Source organism: Protomyctophum bolini (genome assembly GCF_963924005.1).
Source record: "Protomyctophum bolini genome assembly, chromosome: 18".
Taxonomy (NCBI): Eukaryota; Metazoa; Chordata; class Actinopteri; order Myctophiformes; family Myctophidae; genus Protomyctophum; species Protomyctophum bolini.
The window spans coordinates 18,547,456-18,563,813 of record NC_137879.1 but is presented as its reverse complement, the minus strand read 5'-3'; the positions used below and the strand labels follow the sequence as shown (position 1 = coordinate 18,563,813).

Here is a 16,358-nt window from a genome sequence, read left to right as displayed (position 1 = left end):
AAGCGACACCATCTGTGAAATGGGGTTGACCGGTAAGTAGTGAATACCTTGATCTTAAACCTGTTTCTAGCCATTCATTTATTATGAAGCAGCAGTCAAACTTGTATTATACAGGAAGGTTATCTGTCCAAACACACAATGTTCAGTACATTAGTGAACATGGGTGAATACAATATCCACTTTGAGTTCTAATCTGCATTGAATTGAGATGTCAACACTGCATTGCCCATAACCAGACACCCCCTTTGACACTTGGGTTTGAACTGTACCCCAAGATTAACCTGTGAACAACCTCTAATGTAGGGTACAGAAATACAGGACCATCTAAAGACCATACTGTAGTCTGTAGTGTACAACTGAGTTCCATACTTGAATGCGTTCTGTAGAGACGAACTGATTGTGATTGGCATTGTCAACTAGGAGCAACAGGTAGCCATTCTCTAGTCTAAATCAGTGTTTCTCAAAGTGGGGTCTCGGGACCCACAGGGGTCTTTGGGGGGGTTCTACAGGGTCCCCAGCGGCCTGCAAAATGGGTAATGCATCAAAATCAGTTTATACCACTTTAACGCTACATTGCATATTTAAAAATGGCTGTGAGCTTGCCAATTATGTATGTTTTTTCAGATGGGGTAGTGCAGGCAAACTACCTCCCCCTGGCCAGCTGGGGCACCTGATGGAGGCGAAAGGAACTGGTCAGAATAACGTGTTCCTTCCACGCGCTACGTCCAGCCGGGGAAACTCCCCCCTGTCAGGTGAAAAGAAGCAGCTTGGACTCCTCATGCATGGAGGAAGCATGAGGTCAGTCCGTTGCAAATAGATCAGGAAGGTGGTGTTCAAAATTAAATGTTTTGAGTAGTGGGGTGACTTCATAAGGGCACTGTGTTGCATTTGCAGATAATCAATCAATTCAATTTAAACTAAATACTGCTTGATAAAGTAACAACTTCTAACAAGCAACTATAGAACATTATGTGCTAGTTTTTTGTGGAAACAAATGGTTCCCGAGCTATGTGGGCCTGTGGCCCATGGGTCAGGACTCAGGAGCCTGTCTCCTGTTTCCTTAGCGTGAAGCAGCTTGATGTGTAGTTGTGTACAATGTGAGTATGTCGTAGGGTCTTTCCCCCAAACCTTGATCCTGTGTCCCAAGGATGGAGCCATTCTTGGGTAACTGTACATTTTCTTTTATAGTCTTTGGTATGACTCGTCCAGAGATTGAGCCCTGACCTCCCAATCTCAGGACGGACAACCAGACTTTTCCGACCCAAAAGAGAGCAAGCGCCATGGGTGACCCCTACTGGTTGGTGGGGGGCATCTGATCTGTTCAATGGAGAGGGGAACTGAGTAAGATAATGTAGTGTGAACCTCTGTGTGTGTTATTGTTATACTCTCCCCTTCTCACTATCAGGTAACTCCATGTGCATCAGGGGAGGCATGTGGTTGTCAACACTCCCCTCAGGCCAAAAAGTGGGAGTTGGCAACGACGGGGACTGCAGTACACAGGGGGAACTGACAAAACTGGTGAGAAAATAAAAATATTAACCCAACTAATAGTTCAAAAAGAAAGTTATTTCAAGTTTAAATGTGTGAAACAAAGTGTGCAGGTGGTTGAATGTGGACAAAATCTATGTTATTTACACATTAGTAACTAACGTTCCACTTCTGTTTTGGACCCCAGGAAGAATAGTCACGCATTTGAAAGTGCTAATGGGGATCCTTAATAAAGTAAAGTAAAGTTCTATAGTTCCAAGAGGAAATCTGTACCACAGTGTTTATGTAAACTCAACTGTTGTCAAATGTCTTTACAAATCCATCTTTCTTTGACCTAATGGCACAATTCCCATGAGTTTGACTACTAACCAACATACAGAGTTTTCAAAGATAGATTCTAAACTCACATCCTAAATCCCCCCCCCCCCCACACACACACACACACACACACAAGCACAAATATACACCCCCCACCAAACCCTGTGTGAACCCACTGACTAGTGTTGTAGTCGAGCAGTGGGACATACACACACACACGTGACTGAAAACTGCTGTGTCATGCTGACAGTGGTCCTGTCCTCAGACGTGCAACCATATTTGTATTGCCAGAGAAGTGGCATGCTAGTTGTGACGCAGGCGATCCCATTTAGGTTTCACTTGTATTCATGCCATCCAAATATGTGGGTGACTCTGAGACTGATTAACTTTGCTTTGTGGGACTATTTAATCGCTTTATCCTGATACACAAAATTACATAATAATAAACAATACAATCATCAGTGTTAATATAACTGTGATAGACCCTAAGGGTTTTACTGTGTAATAATACTGTCATGTAACAGTTGCATTGTAACTAATAGTAATACAATATACTATTAGAATATAGCAACAATTAAGTTGCTATACTGTCAATATCCTGCAATAAGTACTGGATCCAGTTGAAACAATTTGAGTGGATGTTCCATTCAATGAACTTTTTCTCAACCAGCAGGTTAGGACCAAGACATAGAGCATAACATGTTCTGAACTTCTGAAGGTATAACAATGACTGATTTTACTGTGATATTTAATACCCCGGACCCCAACATCATAGTGAATGCAGAATTCAATGTGCTAGAGAGAAAATGCAAGGTCCAAGCGTCAATCTCTTTCTTACACTTGACCTCATGAAAGCTATCGGGGGACTGGGGTGGGGTGTAAATTACAAGCCAGCTACATTGTTTGAGAGGCTGTCTTTTTCACCAACTATACATAGGATATGCATCTGATCTCAAGGGCAAAGTAGTGTTTTGTTTTGTTTTGTAAATGGCCTGTGCTGACTTGTCTGTGCCATGCCTGTATGGAGTGATGATATAGGCCCAGTGCTTCGGTATTGACAGTATAGAATCAATAATTCTCAGAACACGTGACTAATTCATAGGATATGCATATCTCCACCGACCACACGGTCTGTCTGTCTTTGGGTATGTCATTAATAATAACTCTAAAGAGACAGTGAGACACATTAATTAGTGGGTTCTTGTTTGTTTACTGGAGCAATGTGATGGCACGTGTTCCAATGACGTGCTTTATTTACTAGCAGACTAGTTACTACTAATACTTACTTACTAGTTGACCTTGAAGACAGGAGACGCTGAGTGCCTGTTCAGGCTACACTGTTATGGTGAAAACAGATAATCACGAGACGTATGTATTTTGGTCCTCACTGGTGAGAACATACACCCACCGCTATACAAAGCTCTTGCCATCACGGCTGTAGGGTTAGGATTGAGTGATGCACACACTATGTGTATATGTACACATAGTATATGATGAGACACAAGCCTCATCATATAGAAGATTAGTTGGCCTCCTTTCAGATTTACTTTTGTTTAAAAAGCCATTATGTTCTAATGACTTTTCATTGGATTACGGTATGCGGATCGGATGACCTAAAACGAAATAACATCATAAAACAGTACGTGCATCATTATGAAAAGAATACGAGTATATGGGTGAGATGTCTCATGTCATGATGAAACGTCATATATGAATATGTGGAATGTCTCAGTCATATCTGACGTTTCTCCTCTGTGCAGCAGCACCCACGTTTCCAACACATGTTTACATGGAGCCTGGCTGTTCTATTGGCTGGCCACTGCTGGCGACATGTAACATATGACAGCTGCAGACGGCACATGTTTTTCAACGTGATAATTTTGTGCTGGAGACCATAGTTGTCAGTTGGTCGGAGATACGACAGCGAACGTACAAGAACAACATTTAGGTCGACTCTGGTCGAGTAAAACTGTCCATTGCTACTATTATTGCCCGTTGTTTTGTTTTCTTTCAATCGCTGGAACAGGTTCAGACGTTCAGTCTTCTTTGTCATTCTTTGAGAAAACAGAATCCGAAACGGATAAAGGAAGGCTGCACAACTTTGATAGGGACTGCATGCTTCCCTTACTTAGTTCTACGTAGTTTTGAAAAATTAACGTCGTTCCTCTGCCACATTTCTAAATTATTCATTTCAGAACATGTTTTTTCAACCAATGGTCTCTCGACTTGTTGAAACGATGCCCATTGGTTTGTCTCCGCGCCTGCCCGCCTCTTTTACGTGCAGAACGTTAATATTCATGAATCATGTTGTGTTTCATTGTTTGACCCCAAACCAATCAGTAGCAGTCTGATTAATTTACAACGCTAATATTCATTACGCTTGACCCAAAACTTGCCTATCAACAGCAGGCTGTTTCATATTTAGAATGTTAATATACCGGTATTTTCTTTTATTTTTTGTTACGGTCTGTGGTTTAATATTCATGATGTTTGACGCAAAGCTCACCTATCAACAGCAGGAGGCGCGGCTTCGATTGACCATCGAATTGTTGTAGAATTGGGCCATGCACAGCACACACTGCACTCACTGACTGTTCTGTGATGTCTTGAACAGTGTTCTTACCTCTCAGCACCTATGAACGAATTGCGCTTATTTCAAATCCAAGGACAGCTTAAGAGTGGGGGAATATATTTGGTAACCGGCTACTGTAACTCCACTTGTTGTTATTGAGATAACAGAATAATTTGAGGGATATTTAGTTTGTTAATAATTCCGTAAAACAAAGGAGCAGGGATGTCTAAGGATCCATTAACCATCACACTGGAAACGACCACGGGGTTGCATGGGTCACTCCCTGTGGTTATAAAGAAAATAATGGAAACACCACCACCGAATTTACTCGAGGGCGACGACGGTAAGTCCAGCAGGTTCGTGTGTGGAGCAAGAAAGAGTTCGTATTTGAACGAGTTTAGCCGAAACATCCCGAAACTGCTTGCGCGCACGTCCACTGTCCACAACCGAGAAATAGTGGTCAATTATAACTGGTATATTTGACATTGAGACAACACGGGAGATAAATAAAAGAGTAGGCATGTAAGCTTAAAAATTATAAAAAATAACACCATCGGTTTATTTGTGTTAATTGTTGTTTTGCCTTTAACTGAATTGGAATAACTGGATGGTTGATATGAAATATTATGTAAATATATGAAAAAGAAGACAAATCGTGAGGAAATGTAGCCTACCCTATACACATATGATGCGAGATACAAGTATGGAGCTAAGCAAACAGTTTACAAGGATCTACAAGAATTTAGGCCATATGAAAGTAAAATTTGATTGAGTGGGAAAACAATGCAGATGTTTTCATACAGGATTACAGGTGGACATGCATGATATATAATAATTAAGCAATTAACATCCTATCTGTGGCATAGTCTATATAAAAATGCTGAGTGGGTCAGTGGGTCTAGCTGTGACTTCATTGAAAGACTTGAGTTTCATTATTGTGGCAGCTAGGGATGGCAGGATCTTCGGTCACAAAGACTACTCAATGTGTTTGTGTTCCAATAGGAACTGCATTAATTAATGGGAAAGATACTAATAAATATGGATATTATAGGGTTGGGAATTACTGTCGAAATGTCCATTTTCAAACTGTGATGGCTATCGGCATCGGAAAAACTATCCTTAATCATATTCTGCACAATAGGGCCTGAATGTTTTATCCCTAGAGTGAGGGGGTCCAGTGGCTCTGTTATAGTGTGGGGACTCATGCATTAGTGCAATGTGTAAAGAAAAGTGAGGGGTGCTCTACTAGTTATCATCGTACATCATCATGACGTAAAATAGACACTATGTCTATTTGCTCAGACACTATGACGTAAAATTGTCCATTCATTGTCAATGGGACTTTAATGTTTGTGTAGGACAAAGTTTGTGAACATACACTAAAAGCATAGGAGGGGCTAGCCCCTCAAAAACAAGAGCATCTCTTAGACGAGAGCATCAGGTGATAATGTAAATGCAGGACGCCAGGATTAGACTGTCAGCAAGATCAGTACATCCACAGCTACATAGAAGGGGATTTATTGGCAAAACTAGTAAATTAGGGAGGAAAAGGGTAAACACAAAAGAGAAAGGGATGTATCCTAGGGTTGCTGTGTAAAGCACTCCTTACAAAAACAAATGCACATTTGAGAGTGAAGTGCTTCAAAAGCCATATGTACTGATCTACCGAGATGTGAAAAATACAGTACAGATGCGGAACCATTGTGTAATTTAAATATCACACGTGTGAAGTGAGGGGCCAATCATCTCAATTTGCGTTCTCACCTTTATCTTCAATGTTTGTGTTACGCAATGTTTGTTTACACGAACACTAAAAATTGTCCATTCATTGTCAATATTTGTGTAGGATTGATTGTCAATGTTTGGTGTATGTTAGCACATACACCAACATTTCCGTGGTACACACAGACACACAAAGCTGGGCATAGGAGGGGCAAGCGCCCTTCAAAATCTCTAGGACAGTGGTTCTCATCAGGCAGGGATCCTCAGGGTTCATTGAGGGGGTTCCAAATAGACCATTACAAGTCTGTACTGTCACTGTAAATCAATAGAGTGATAATTTTTATCCCATGATGAAACACTTCTATTCTGTTTGCAGTGGTCTCTCCCAGGATGTCAATGACCCCATGAAACTAGGGGTCACTGAATGGTTTTATGAGTATCATGAACATGATACTCATTTGTAATCACCAGATCATAACCAAATTGGCAAATGTAGTTCGGTTGACTTGAACGAGGACACGCCTATACAGTATATTTTCTACAGACAGCACTATCCACTATCGTCATTAAAAAATAAAACACCAAATGGGCCCGGACGGTTAGCTCAACCGTCTGGGCACCTAGGCTGCTGAGCCAGCCTGACGGCGTGCCATGGGCTCGACTCCCGATCCCGACAGCCTTTGCCCCATGACTTCCCCCATCTCTCTCCTTCCTGTCAGTATACTTTCAACCTATCAATAAAGGCAGAAAAAGCCCAAAAAAATATATTTAAAAGAAAACAAACACAAAATGGGGTACAACTATTTAAAGGTGCATATTGGAGCTGTTCTGGTAGCTAGGCCTAACACATTTTATCTTGGATTTTCCTTGTCTGTATTTGGGGCATTTTCAGTAGACTTACTGATAAATTGTCCCATTGACCTCCATAGTTAGATTAGACTGCCTTCTGCTCCTTACTCATCATGTCACATTACTCTTTTCATGGAAATAAAAAGTCATTCTTTCACCAAGTTGCTCACTCCTCCGGAAGCATCGAATCAACTCTTGAGTGTGTGCCTTGTCTGCGTGTATACATTTAGCTGAAGTGTGAAAATGTCTGTTTCATGCTTGTGTGCATATATGTACTACTCTGCTGTGCTGACATACACTGTTGTGTGTACTGTTGTCTTCCAGAGACGGACAAAGTGAAGCTTGGCCTTGGTGACAATATTGACCTTGATGGAGGAGGGAGTGGGATTGGGCCTTCAGCCGCCCTGACCCCAGCCATCTGGGACAAGACTATCCCTTATGATGGTGAGAACTTCCACCTGGAGTACATGGACCTGGAGGAGTTCCTGATGGAGAATGGAATCACCCCCTCCATGGATGAAGACTCGCCAAAGAGTAGTCAGGAAAGAGCGAAGGAGAAGACAAAGCCCACAGTGGTTGCTCGTGCTGCCCAGGCAACCAAGGCCCCTGTGACCGCCAAGGCCCCTGTGGTTGCCAAGACCCCTGCCGCCCAAGTGGGCCTGCTGCCCATACTGGAGCTGGACGATTGTGAAGAGGAAGTTATCATCAGTGCAGGTGAGTGAGGACAGCAGGGAAAGATGGAAGGAAGTGAGGAAAGTGTGGAGTGAGGATTTTTGTCCCTTCTTAAAGTTGACAGTGTAGGCTTATTATTGGGATCATGGGCCCAGTTTGAGAATCTTAATAAACAAGCAATCTATGTATGTCCAGTCATCAACGCAACTGTTTAGTGTTTTTTCATTCATTATTGACACAGAACAGTTCATGCAGTTCAGTCAGTGGCAATAATGAAAAATTGAGGTTCCTCCGGTATTCTCTACATTACATAGCACTTTATAGACTAGGGGCTCTATTTTCGTCATGCTAAACCCCTTATCCCTAGCCTGACACTCAGTCTGGATTTTCATTTCGTTTCGCCAGAACATATTTTTTTAATGGCCGTGGCTAGCGATTCAGGGCTGGGCCCAGGCTACCTTATCCCTAAACTACTTAGCCTTTTTTTTTTTTTTTTTTTACCATTTTGTAGAAAGATTTTTTTAGTTAAAATAGCCAATCTACAAGCTCACAACGTGTCGATGTAGATCGGCTAGTTGAACTATTAAACATTATTTTCAAAATAATAATAGTTTTTATAAGCTGCTCCACTTTTATTAAGTGCTCCACTTTTATTAAGTGCTGTTAGAAATGTACAGAATACTTCAACTAACATGTTTGCATAGAATGAAAGAAGCAGCAGCAGCAGCAGCAGCATATTTATGTTTATGTTTTTGACCTGTTGAGCACCCTTTCTCCACCTGTTGGAGTCGCTCTAAACGTGGGCCTAGGCTATACATGCTTGTTAGTGTGTTAAAAGTCACGCAACACCAGAATGTTCTATGTGTGGAGTTGGGGAGTGAGAGGGAAAAAATTGAAACTGGTCTAACTGGGTAGATAATGGCAGGAGTACAGTGTTTTGCATGTATCACTTGTTATATTAAGTTCCGCAGGCAGCTTGATGTACAAGTACACCCCCTGAACATGATACTACTGCAGGGATTTCCCCCCAATCTAACCCTTAATGCTGAGTGTAGAGCAGGGAAGCATTCACCTTAAATTATATTTCTCACCATCTTTCACACAGAGATGACCACAGACGAGAATAGGATGACCCCAGAGCCTATCAAGCCTGAGGAGGTCGAGGTGGACGTCAACTTTGAGCCAGATCCCACTGACCTGGTGTTGTCCAGTGTGCCTGGAGGTGAACTGTTCAATCCACGCAAGCACAAGTTCACAGATGAGGAGCTCAAGCCTCAACCAATGATCAAGAAAGCAAGGAAGGTGTTAGTTCCAGAGGAACAGAAGGTAAGCTTAGGGAATTTCTCAAAATTCTCAATACTGACACTGCATAAGGTGCAACGTCAGTCTTAAATATTCATAGTTTTTACTTTTATTAAAAGAATATATACACTTTTCTCGTCTCAGGATGATAAGTACTGGCAGCGGAGGAAGAAGAACAACGTTGCGGCAAAGCGTTCTCGTGATGCTCGCCGGTTAAAGGAAAACCAGATTACTGTCCGCGCCGCGTTCCTTGAGCGTGAAAACGTGGCACTGCGAACAGAAGTGGCTGAGCTCCGGAAGGAATGTGGCCGCTTCAAGAATGTTGTATCCAGCTATGAATCCAAGTTCGGAAGACTGTAAGAGACTGCATTAACAATTATATGTGCACATACACACATAACTGGCCTGCCGCTATTGGGTCTAAATTAGTCGTTGAGTAGATGGCTAGAATAAAAACTAGCAGTACACTGGGTTCCTAGAATTATTGCCCTTTTGCACATAAGATTGCATCAGTCAAAAAAAAAAGAAAGAAAGACAATCAGGCCAGGGATTTGCTGTGTCATTGTTGTCATAACCCAATTTATAGTGGTCAAAGTAGTGCCTCACAGATTACATTTTCTCCTGTTCCACTGAAAAGATATCATTCAACTCAGTGGTATGCAAGGAATTGGACAAAGGAGAGCTGAGAAAGAGACGAGGGGTAAGAAAGTGGAAGGAGAAATTGTTAAACTGTCAACCATTTATACGTGAAGAAAAATACAATGCGTCTCTCTGGAATCATGTATTCTTATTCAAGTAGTAATATTTCACAAACAAATATTACATTAATTCATTACATTCAGGCGCACACAGCCGCAAGGCATCAACGTTTGTTAACGCTGTATGAAATTAAATATGGCATTAACCTCTCTTCCCTTAACCTCATGTTGAACTTCCTTCCTGTTTCCTGTGTGATTCACCTCCCTGTTTCTCTTTTCTTTCAAGTGCGCTGCAAGAGGAAGACTCCTAGACTATCACTGATTTATTCATTTATTTTTTTCTGTTGGTGGAAATGGGGGAAGTGAATAAATGAATCATGCAGCTGGACTGTTGCATGACCAGATGGAGATGAGGATGAAGAGGAAGATTTACATGACATTTCCATGTATAAACAGTATGGCATGCGATAGGATTTTGTCTTTTTGAAAAGAGTTCTATTTTTATTTCACTGGTTTTGTTTTTTAAAAAAACATACATTTGTGTTAATGGACTGCTAAGAGCTTCTTCAGTACACCACATCTATAGTGTGCTCAGCTCAGTTTTGTACAACATTTTGCCGAATTAGATAATCGTGTTGTGGAGGCATGGATAACCCTAACCCGTTTGTCTGGGGTGGGGGTTGAGGGGTGACTTTATTCTTCAGGTAAAAATTTCAGTATCCAAGAAAACATAATAGCTTGGAAAAAACAATATGCTGATTTCAACTTTAATTTGCAATAAGTAAGTGGCTCAGGGGGTAGAGTGGCCATCTCCCAGTTCTATCCCCAGCTCCTCCTGGCTTTGTGTTCAAGTGTCCTTGAGCAACCCATAACTGTTCCCGATGAGCAGTTGTGCCTTGCATGGCTGCCTCTGCCATCAGTGTGTGAATGGGTGAATGTAATGCAGCTTTTAAAGCGCTTTGGATAACAGGCATTATAGCAATGCAGACCATTTAAGTTTGCTTCAACTCCTTTCCACTATTTTAAATACCGGTAAGCTTTGAAAAACACGCTCTTATATTTTTCACATTGTATATTGTTACATGGCAAATTAACTTCTTATGTCCAGTAATTTGGATGACTGTGATGATTTTGGTCATTTCAGCTTCATAGGATTGCAATGACAAAAAAAAGAGAAACTGTAGTGTGTACTCTACTGCACCAGTTGCACATATTTGTACTTTATGGTTTGTCATATTTCTTTGAGTCTTCATCTCACGATTGTTAAGCCTAATATTAGGCTTTATCCTATAGCATTTCATTCTTGTTTGTGGAGATAAGTCAGATTCTCTTGTGATTTGTCTTATTGACCTGTTATTTTAATGCCAAAAATGCTTCGGAAATGTCATACTGTGTAGAGTACATTGACACATGTAAATATAACTATATTTTCTATACTTGTTTCATTATTTTACAAAAAAAATAAAATAAAAAAATATATGCACATACATACATTAGAATGTTTTTTAGAACTCGATATCTAGGAAATCTAATATAACCCAACTTCTCTTTGCTCACCCTGCTTCTCAGGAAATTTGCGTGATCTGCCATCATGGATTAACTGTACCGCTAACAATTTGAGGGGAAAATATGAACCTTCTGGCTCAAATTGAAGTGCCCTCACAGGCTCACACAGCTGTGGGAAATGTGAGTTGCAGGGTTTTGTTTTATTTTGACTAAACAAACCATGAAGTCTCTTGGTCAAGTCATGAACAAGAATCCCTTTAATAGTTTTGTGTCTTAATTACGCTTCGGCCACATGAATGCAGTCTAGGGGCAACAAACAATTTTGGAACATATCAGGAGCTAAAGTCAAGCTTTTGTCCTAGGTTTTCTGGGATTTGCACTTATCCAATATATATTCTTTTTTTACAATGCACCGTGTATTTATATGTTTTTATATCGGAGTGAAAGCTAATGAGAAAAGGGCATGTTGCTGTGGTGCTTTCATCCCCTTGTATTGTAATTTTTGTTTATATTAACCCAGTGATACTCAACCTCAGGCCCGCGGGCCACATCAGGCCCGCGGGACCATTATGACTGGCCCACCAATGAAAATCTAAAAAAAAGAAGAAAAAAAAATCTGGAAAATGAAATAAAAATAAATAAATCTGAATGAATCTTTAATTACATTATTATAAGTAATACTATTAGAGTTGTACTATTACTCGAACGGGGGGGAGATGCAATGCAAATGAAAGACATATACTGTGTATCCCTATTCCCTGACATAATTTTATAGCTAAACGGACAGAATTCTATTTTATTTGAATGATGAAACCCAGCTGCCATTAATAGTTGGAAATGGAAATGGAAATTTCGGAAATTGTAATTGCGGAAATGCGGAAATGGAAATTGCGGAAATGCGGAAATGGAAATTGCGGAAATGGAAATTGCGGAAATGGTAATTGCGGAAATGGTAATTGCGGAAATTGCTCTTCACTTATAGCTATCTATTTTCAGGTAGATTGTTTTATTTTACTCAGTCAGCCATATCACTACTCATTTTTTTCATGAAAAAGGTCATAGCTGGGTAATCTATTTTCAGGCAAATTGTGTTTATTGTATTTTATTTTCTAAGCTCTAATTTTTCAAGGTATTTACTTGTGAAATCATGCAAATACTTATTTTCGTTGAGCACATTACTGTAGTTGCTCAAATTAAGGTATTCAGACGTTGGTTCCCACCTGCGCCTGGCAGTTAAATAATACTTTCGGGCAGATGGAGTTTGCTTTCAGGTTGCCATCTTTTGGTCTGTGGAATGTACAATATAGGTTGTGAATGCACAATAGGTTACCTATAATGTGCTCTTTTCACTGTTGCTACACTTAAAAATATAAAAACAAGTGTGAACCCATAGTCATTCATATGTATGTAGTACTTTTTGGGCAAGTGGGCATGACCTGTACTTGCCCGTTGCCCGGGCAAGTACCTCATCAACATCTTAGTGTTATGCCTTAGTGTCAACCCCTATGTAGGCTCCAATGTAATAATCATACTGAATGATGTCTACACAGGCAAAGCTGCCTTGAGTGACTCCCTTGACAAATGAGCTTCCCGACTTGTCATTATGAATTTGCTTTTTATATGCTCAAGTTGTTTAACTGGTACAGTAACATGTTGAGGGACCCGTTTTTATTCTTTTGTAAACAATGACTTAGCATTGTGTGACTATTTTGTGTCCCAACTTTTATAATTATATTAGTAAAGAAAGCATTGTTGGAAAAACGAAATCATATTTGTGGCAATTAGTGTCACCAAGTCAACCAAACAGCATATAATAAGGCTTCAATTATCCCCAGTCAGGACCATTTCCAATATACAAAAATGACAGCTGGCAGAATATTGAAACTTCAATTCATAATTCAGTGTATCTGTGTGGGATAAAACAATGTTGGCATCATTGGCAACGTTTAAATCCTAAAAAAGTTCAAAACTTCCAGGGCCAAATTCCAAACTGTGTGTGTATATATATCATTACCCTTGCTAACCACCTGATATGGTGTAGTGACTAGCTATATCAGAACACAACACAGTAATGTTCATATTGGCGTACAATTGATGTGCAATACAGCCATCTAGTGGACAGAAAATATGCAGGAGAAATATAGTAATACCGGTAAGTGATGCTACAAACTAGTTGATCATCTTTTCTACAGCATATTTAACTTAAGGTCCATGTTGACATTGGTTCCATTTGACTGAAGCATAGGCTCATGAAAAAGACTAGAAAAATATGTTTTACAATAATGGTTCATTGGACCCAGTTCATTTCTTGTTTAAATGATTCTATTTATTTCAGATGCATGATTTGTGTAATAATGAAAGCACTAGTATTTAAGAAACCAGAGAGCAACACAGAAGCAATATAAAAAGATCTTTACTGACAAATCAAAAGTTAATAAAAAATGTTTCACAGAAAATCTGTAGGAAAGGCGCTGGTAATTGGTCTAGTGTCTTCACCTCTTCTTGAATCCATATTTCTTCCTTTCATAAAACAGATCTGTTTTGGAGCTGCCCAAGTTCACAATCTTAGGGCAGCCATCACGCTGTATGGACAAATAGGGAAAGGGCAGGGAAACAGGTTATTAATAAAAGTTAAGACTAGGAATGTGCTATGATTAAAGTGATTTTCGGTTGGTTTAAATTATGCATTCATCCATTGGTTAATATTCTAAAAGGCCATTGAAGTGACCAACAGTTTTTGAATCAACCTACATCTTTCTCCTGGATGGTGCATTCTTTACAGTAGTAGGCATCAGACACACCAGGTCCTCCACAGATCACACAGCGGCCTTGATAGGAGCCATAGTTGCACTCATCACAGATACGCACCAGTGTGCATGGTCTCACATAAGAATCACATATCACACATTTACCATCACCTGGGAAAATAAATTACATAATGCGAGGATTAGGGATTGAGTCACAGTAACAAAGAAGGAGGCAAAAAGTGGTGCAAAATATACAAGGTATAACAGAGGTACGTACAGTGTAACGTAACATATTTAGCAGCATGCTTGGTGGTAGTGCAGAGTAATACGTAAATATGAAGCTGTAGAATGAATGGTAATACATCACGGTTGCGTGAATTAGCTTTTTTTTCACGAGTCTTCTACAGACTGGTCCCAATCGCTGGGTGGACGTTTTGCAGTAATCAAAAAGTGGAAGTCAAGAGCTAATCACTGAGCACCACTCAGCGCATGTCAATCAGTGACCTGAGCGCAGATACCGATTGGCTCTTCCACTTTTTGGTTTCTGCAAAACGCCCTCCCAGCACTTGGGTGGACTAGTAATGTGGAATCCCAGTTTACACGACCAGGATGGTTTACTGGGCTATGGAACGAATACTGTAGAACATTTTCAACGTTGTCTTCATGTAATTGGTCTTAGAAAAATAACCACCTGCGCTGAATTTCTTGACAGAAAGTAGCTCACAACATGTCTACGGTTGATTATGAAATAAATGCTTTGCAGATTGAAAGAGGATCATTCAAGCTTGCCCTACAGCTGCAATGTTGGCGAGTTTAACGTCGTTTATTACAAGCCAATTGGAAATTTGGTCAGGTTTGCAAACATATAGGGTTCAATTTTCATCACCGCTAAACCCCTTATCCCTAAACTTCTTTGCCTTTTTTTTTTTTTTTTTTTTACTATTTTGCCAAACATTTTTTAATCGTTAAAATGGCCAGTCTACAAGCTCACAACGTGTCAATGTATGGTAACCGGTATGGTCGCCCCTTTTCCATCTCGCCCCAATACTCTACCTAGCTGTAAATAACCAACATAATTCATGTTGGTGATTATATAAAAGGTAGTATCATTGTTAAGTTCACTTTGTATATCCACAGGCATAATAGCATGATGATGCCATTACAAAACATGGGCTACATGGAAGAAATGTGTTTAATAAAACGAAATGAACTGCTAGAAGGTCCTACATTAACTTCATTAAGCAGTCACCGCCTCTGTGTCATATTCTTTCTTAATTTTACAGAGTATAGAGATCGACTACTATACAATCAAATAAATCTGTATACAAGATAATTTCAGAGAGGGAGGGAAATACTAAATTAACTGTTAACTACATTCAAACATTTCACGGGGGCGAGTTGTTTGGTATTCGATTGACTCAAAAATGATTTTCAAAATAGTAAAAAAGGAGAAGACGAAAATGGAGCCCTAGTGTTGCAAATTGCGGCTACTGTGTAAACAAGTGTAAACAAGAAACAATGTAAGAATCAGAAAGCAAGCAAAGTGAGTTTGTAGCCAATTTAGTTGTGCAAATGTGCATACTAGTACTCACATTTCTCGCAGAGTCTTCCAATAGCTGAGAAAGAAAAACAAAATATCAGAACACGACACTTGATCCTCCTCATAATGTAGCCAACAGCCAAAGTAGCATAAATAACGTCACCTTGTAAATTGTAAACAGAAATAATTCACCACACAAATCGTCACATTTAAAAGCATGGAGTGCATTGACAACTTTCCGATCTAATACATATTTATTATTTACAAGCATTGTTATTATCAACTTCGTGAGGTGCCTAGCTGAATGAATGAATGAACTGCACGTCGTAATCTGGTCGTAACGTTAGCATTGTAGCTAACGGAGAGTTGTTATGAATATTATCTCAAAGCATAAACCATTCATTTAAAATACATATTGTAACATTCTCGAGACGAAACAGTCGACCAGCATAATGGAGAAGTGAAATAAAACATACCGACACCAGCTTGTTTACGACAAAATATCAAATCAGGATGATGCTTCGCCATGTTGCTAACAAGAAGGTGGTTCAACTTTCACCTTTGAGTCTTCTTCTTCTGCGTGTGTTGTGTTTCCGGCTAGGCGGCTACTAGAAAGAAGCCCTTTGGCGTATTTCTGCCTCCTGCTGTTGGTGTTAGATACTGCCAGTGATTCTCACATTTACTTACTTACTTACTTACTTACTTACTTACTTGAACTTTTACCTAGCTTTTTTATCCTATAATAATTTATATTTTATTTCAAGTTTCTTATTAATTTAAGTTTAATAATAATATTGGAGATTGTAGAGAAAACTCTTATATATTTCAAATGGCTTTTAGGTGAACACTCTTTTGAAATAACTGGTTTCATATAATATAACACATTTAAATAATCCAGGTACAAAACCAGTTCTATCTATGTTCTGGGCAGGAGACAAATGTTG

At 39.7% G+C, this 16,358-nt stretch overlaps 2 protein-coding genes across 3 annotated transcripts; one reads left to right on the top strand and one right to left on the bottom strand.

Moving 5' to 3' along the window:
- Positions 1–4,076: 4,076 nt before the first annotated feature.
- tefa (TEF transcription factor, PAR bZIP family member a) lies at positions 4,077–11,055 on the top strand. 2 transcript variants are annotated; one of them, XM_080789093.1, is made up of 6 exons: positions 4,077–4,721; positions 7,274–7,663; positions 8,727–8,947; positions 9,068–9,279; positions 9,561–9,623; positions 9,908–11,055. In XM_080789093.1, exons 1-5 carry the CDS (start codon positions 4,601–4,603, stop codon positions 9,607–9,609), a joined length of 993 nt encoding a protein of 330 aa, XP_080645219.1. In that variant the 5' UTR covers positions 4,077–4,600; the 3' UTR covers positions 9,610–9,623; positions 9,908–11,055. The 2 variants fall into 2 exon arrangements, with proteins under 2 accessions (XP_080645219.1, XP_080645220.1); XM_080789094.1 differs by lacking the exon at positions 9,561–9,623 and having other exon boundaries at positions 4,079–4,721.
- A 2,469-nt stretch (positions 11,056–13,524) lies between these two features.
- phf5a (PHD finger protein 5A) lies at positions 13,525–15,991 on the bottom strand. Its single transcript, XM_080788721.1, has 4 exons — positions 15,891–15,991; positions 15,467–15,490; positions 13,879–14,045; positions 13,525–13,709 (listed from the first exon to the last, which is right to left on the bottom strand). The coding sequence occupies exons 1-4, from the start codon at positions 15,940–15,942 to the stop codon at positions 13,620–13,622; spliced, it is 333 nt and encodes a 110-aa protein (XP_080644847.1). The 5' UTR covers positions 15,943–15,991; the 3' UTR covers positions 13,525–13,619.
- Between the last annotated feature and the right edge of the window lie 367 nt (positions 15,992–16,358).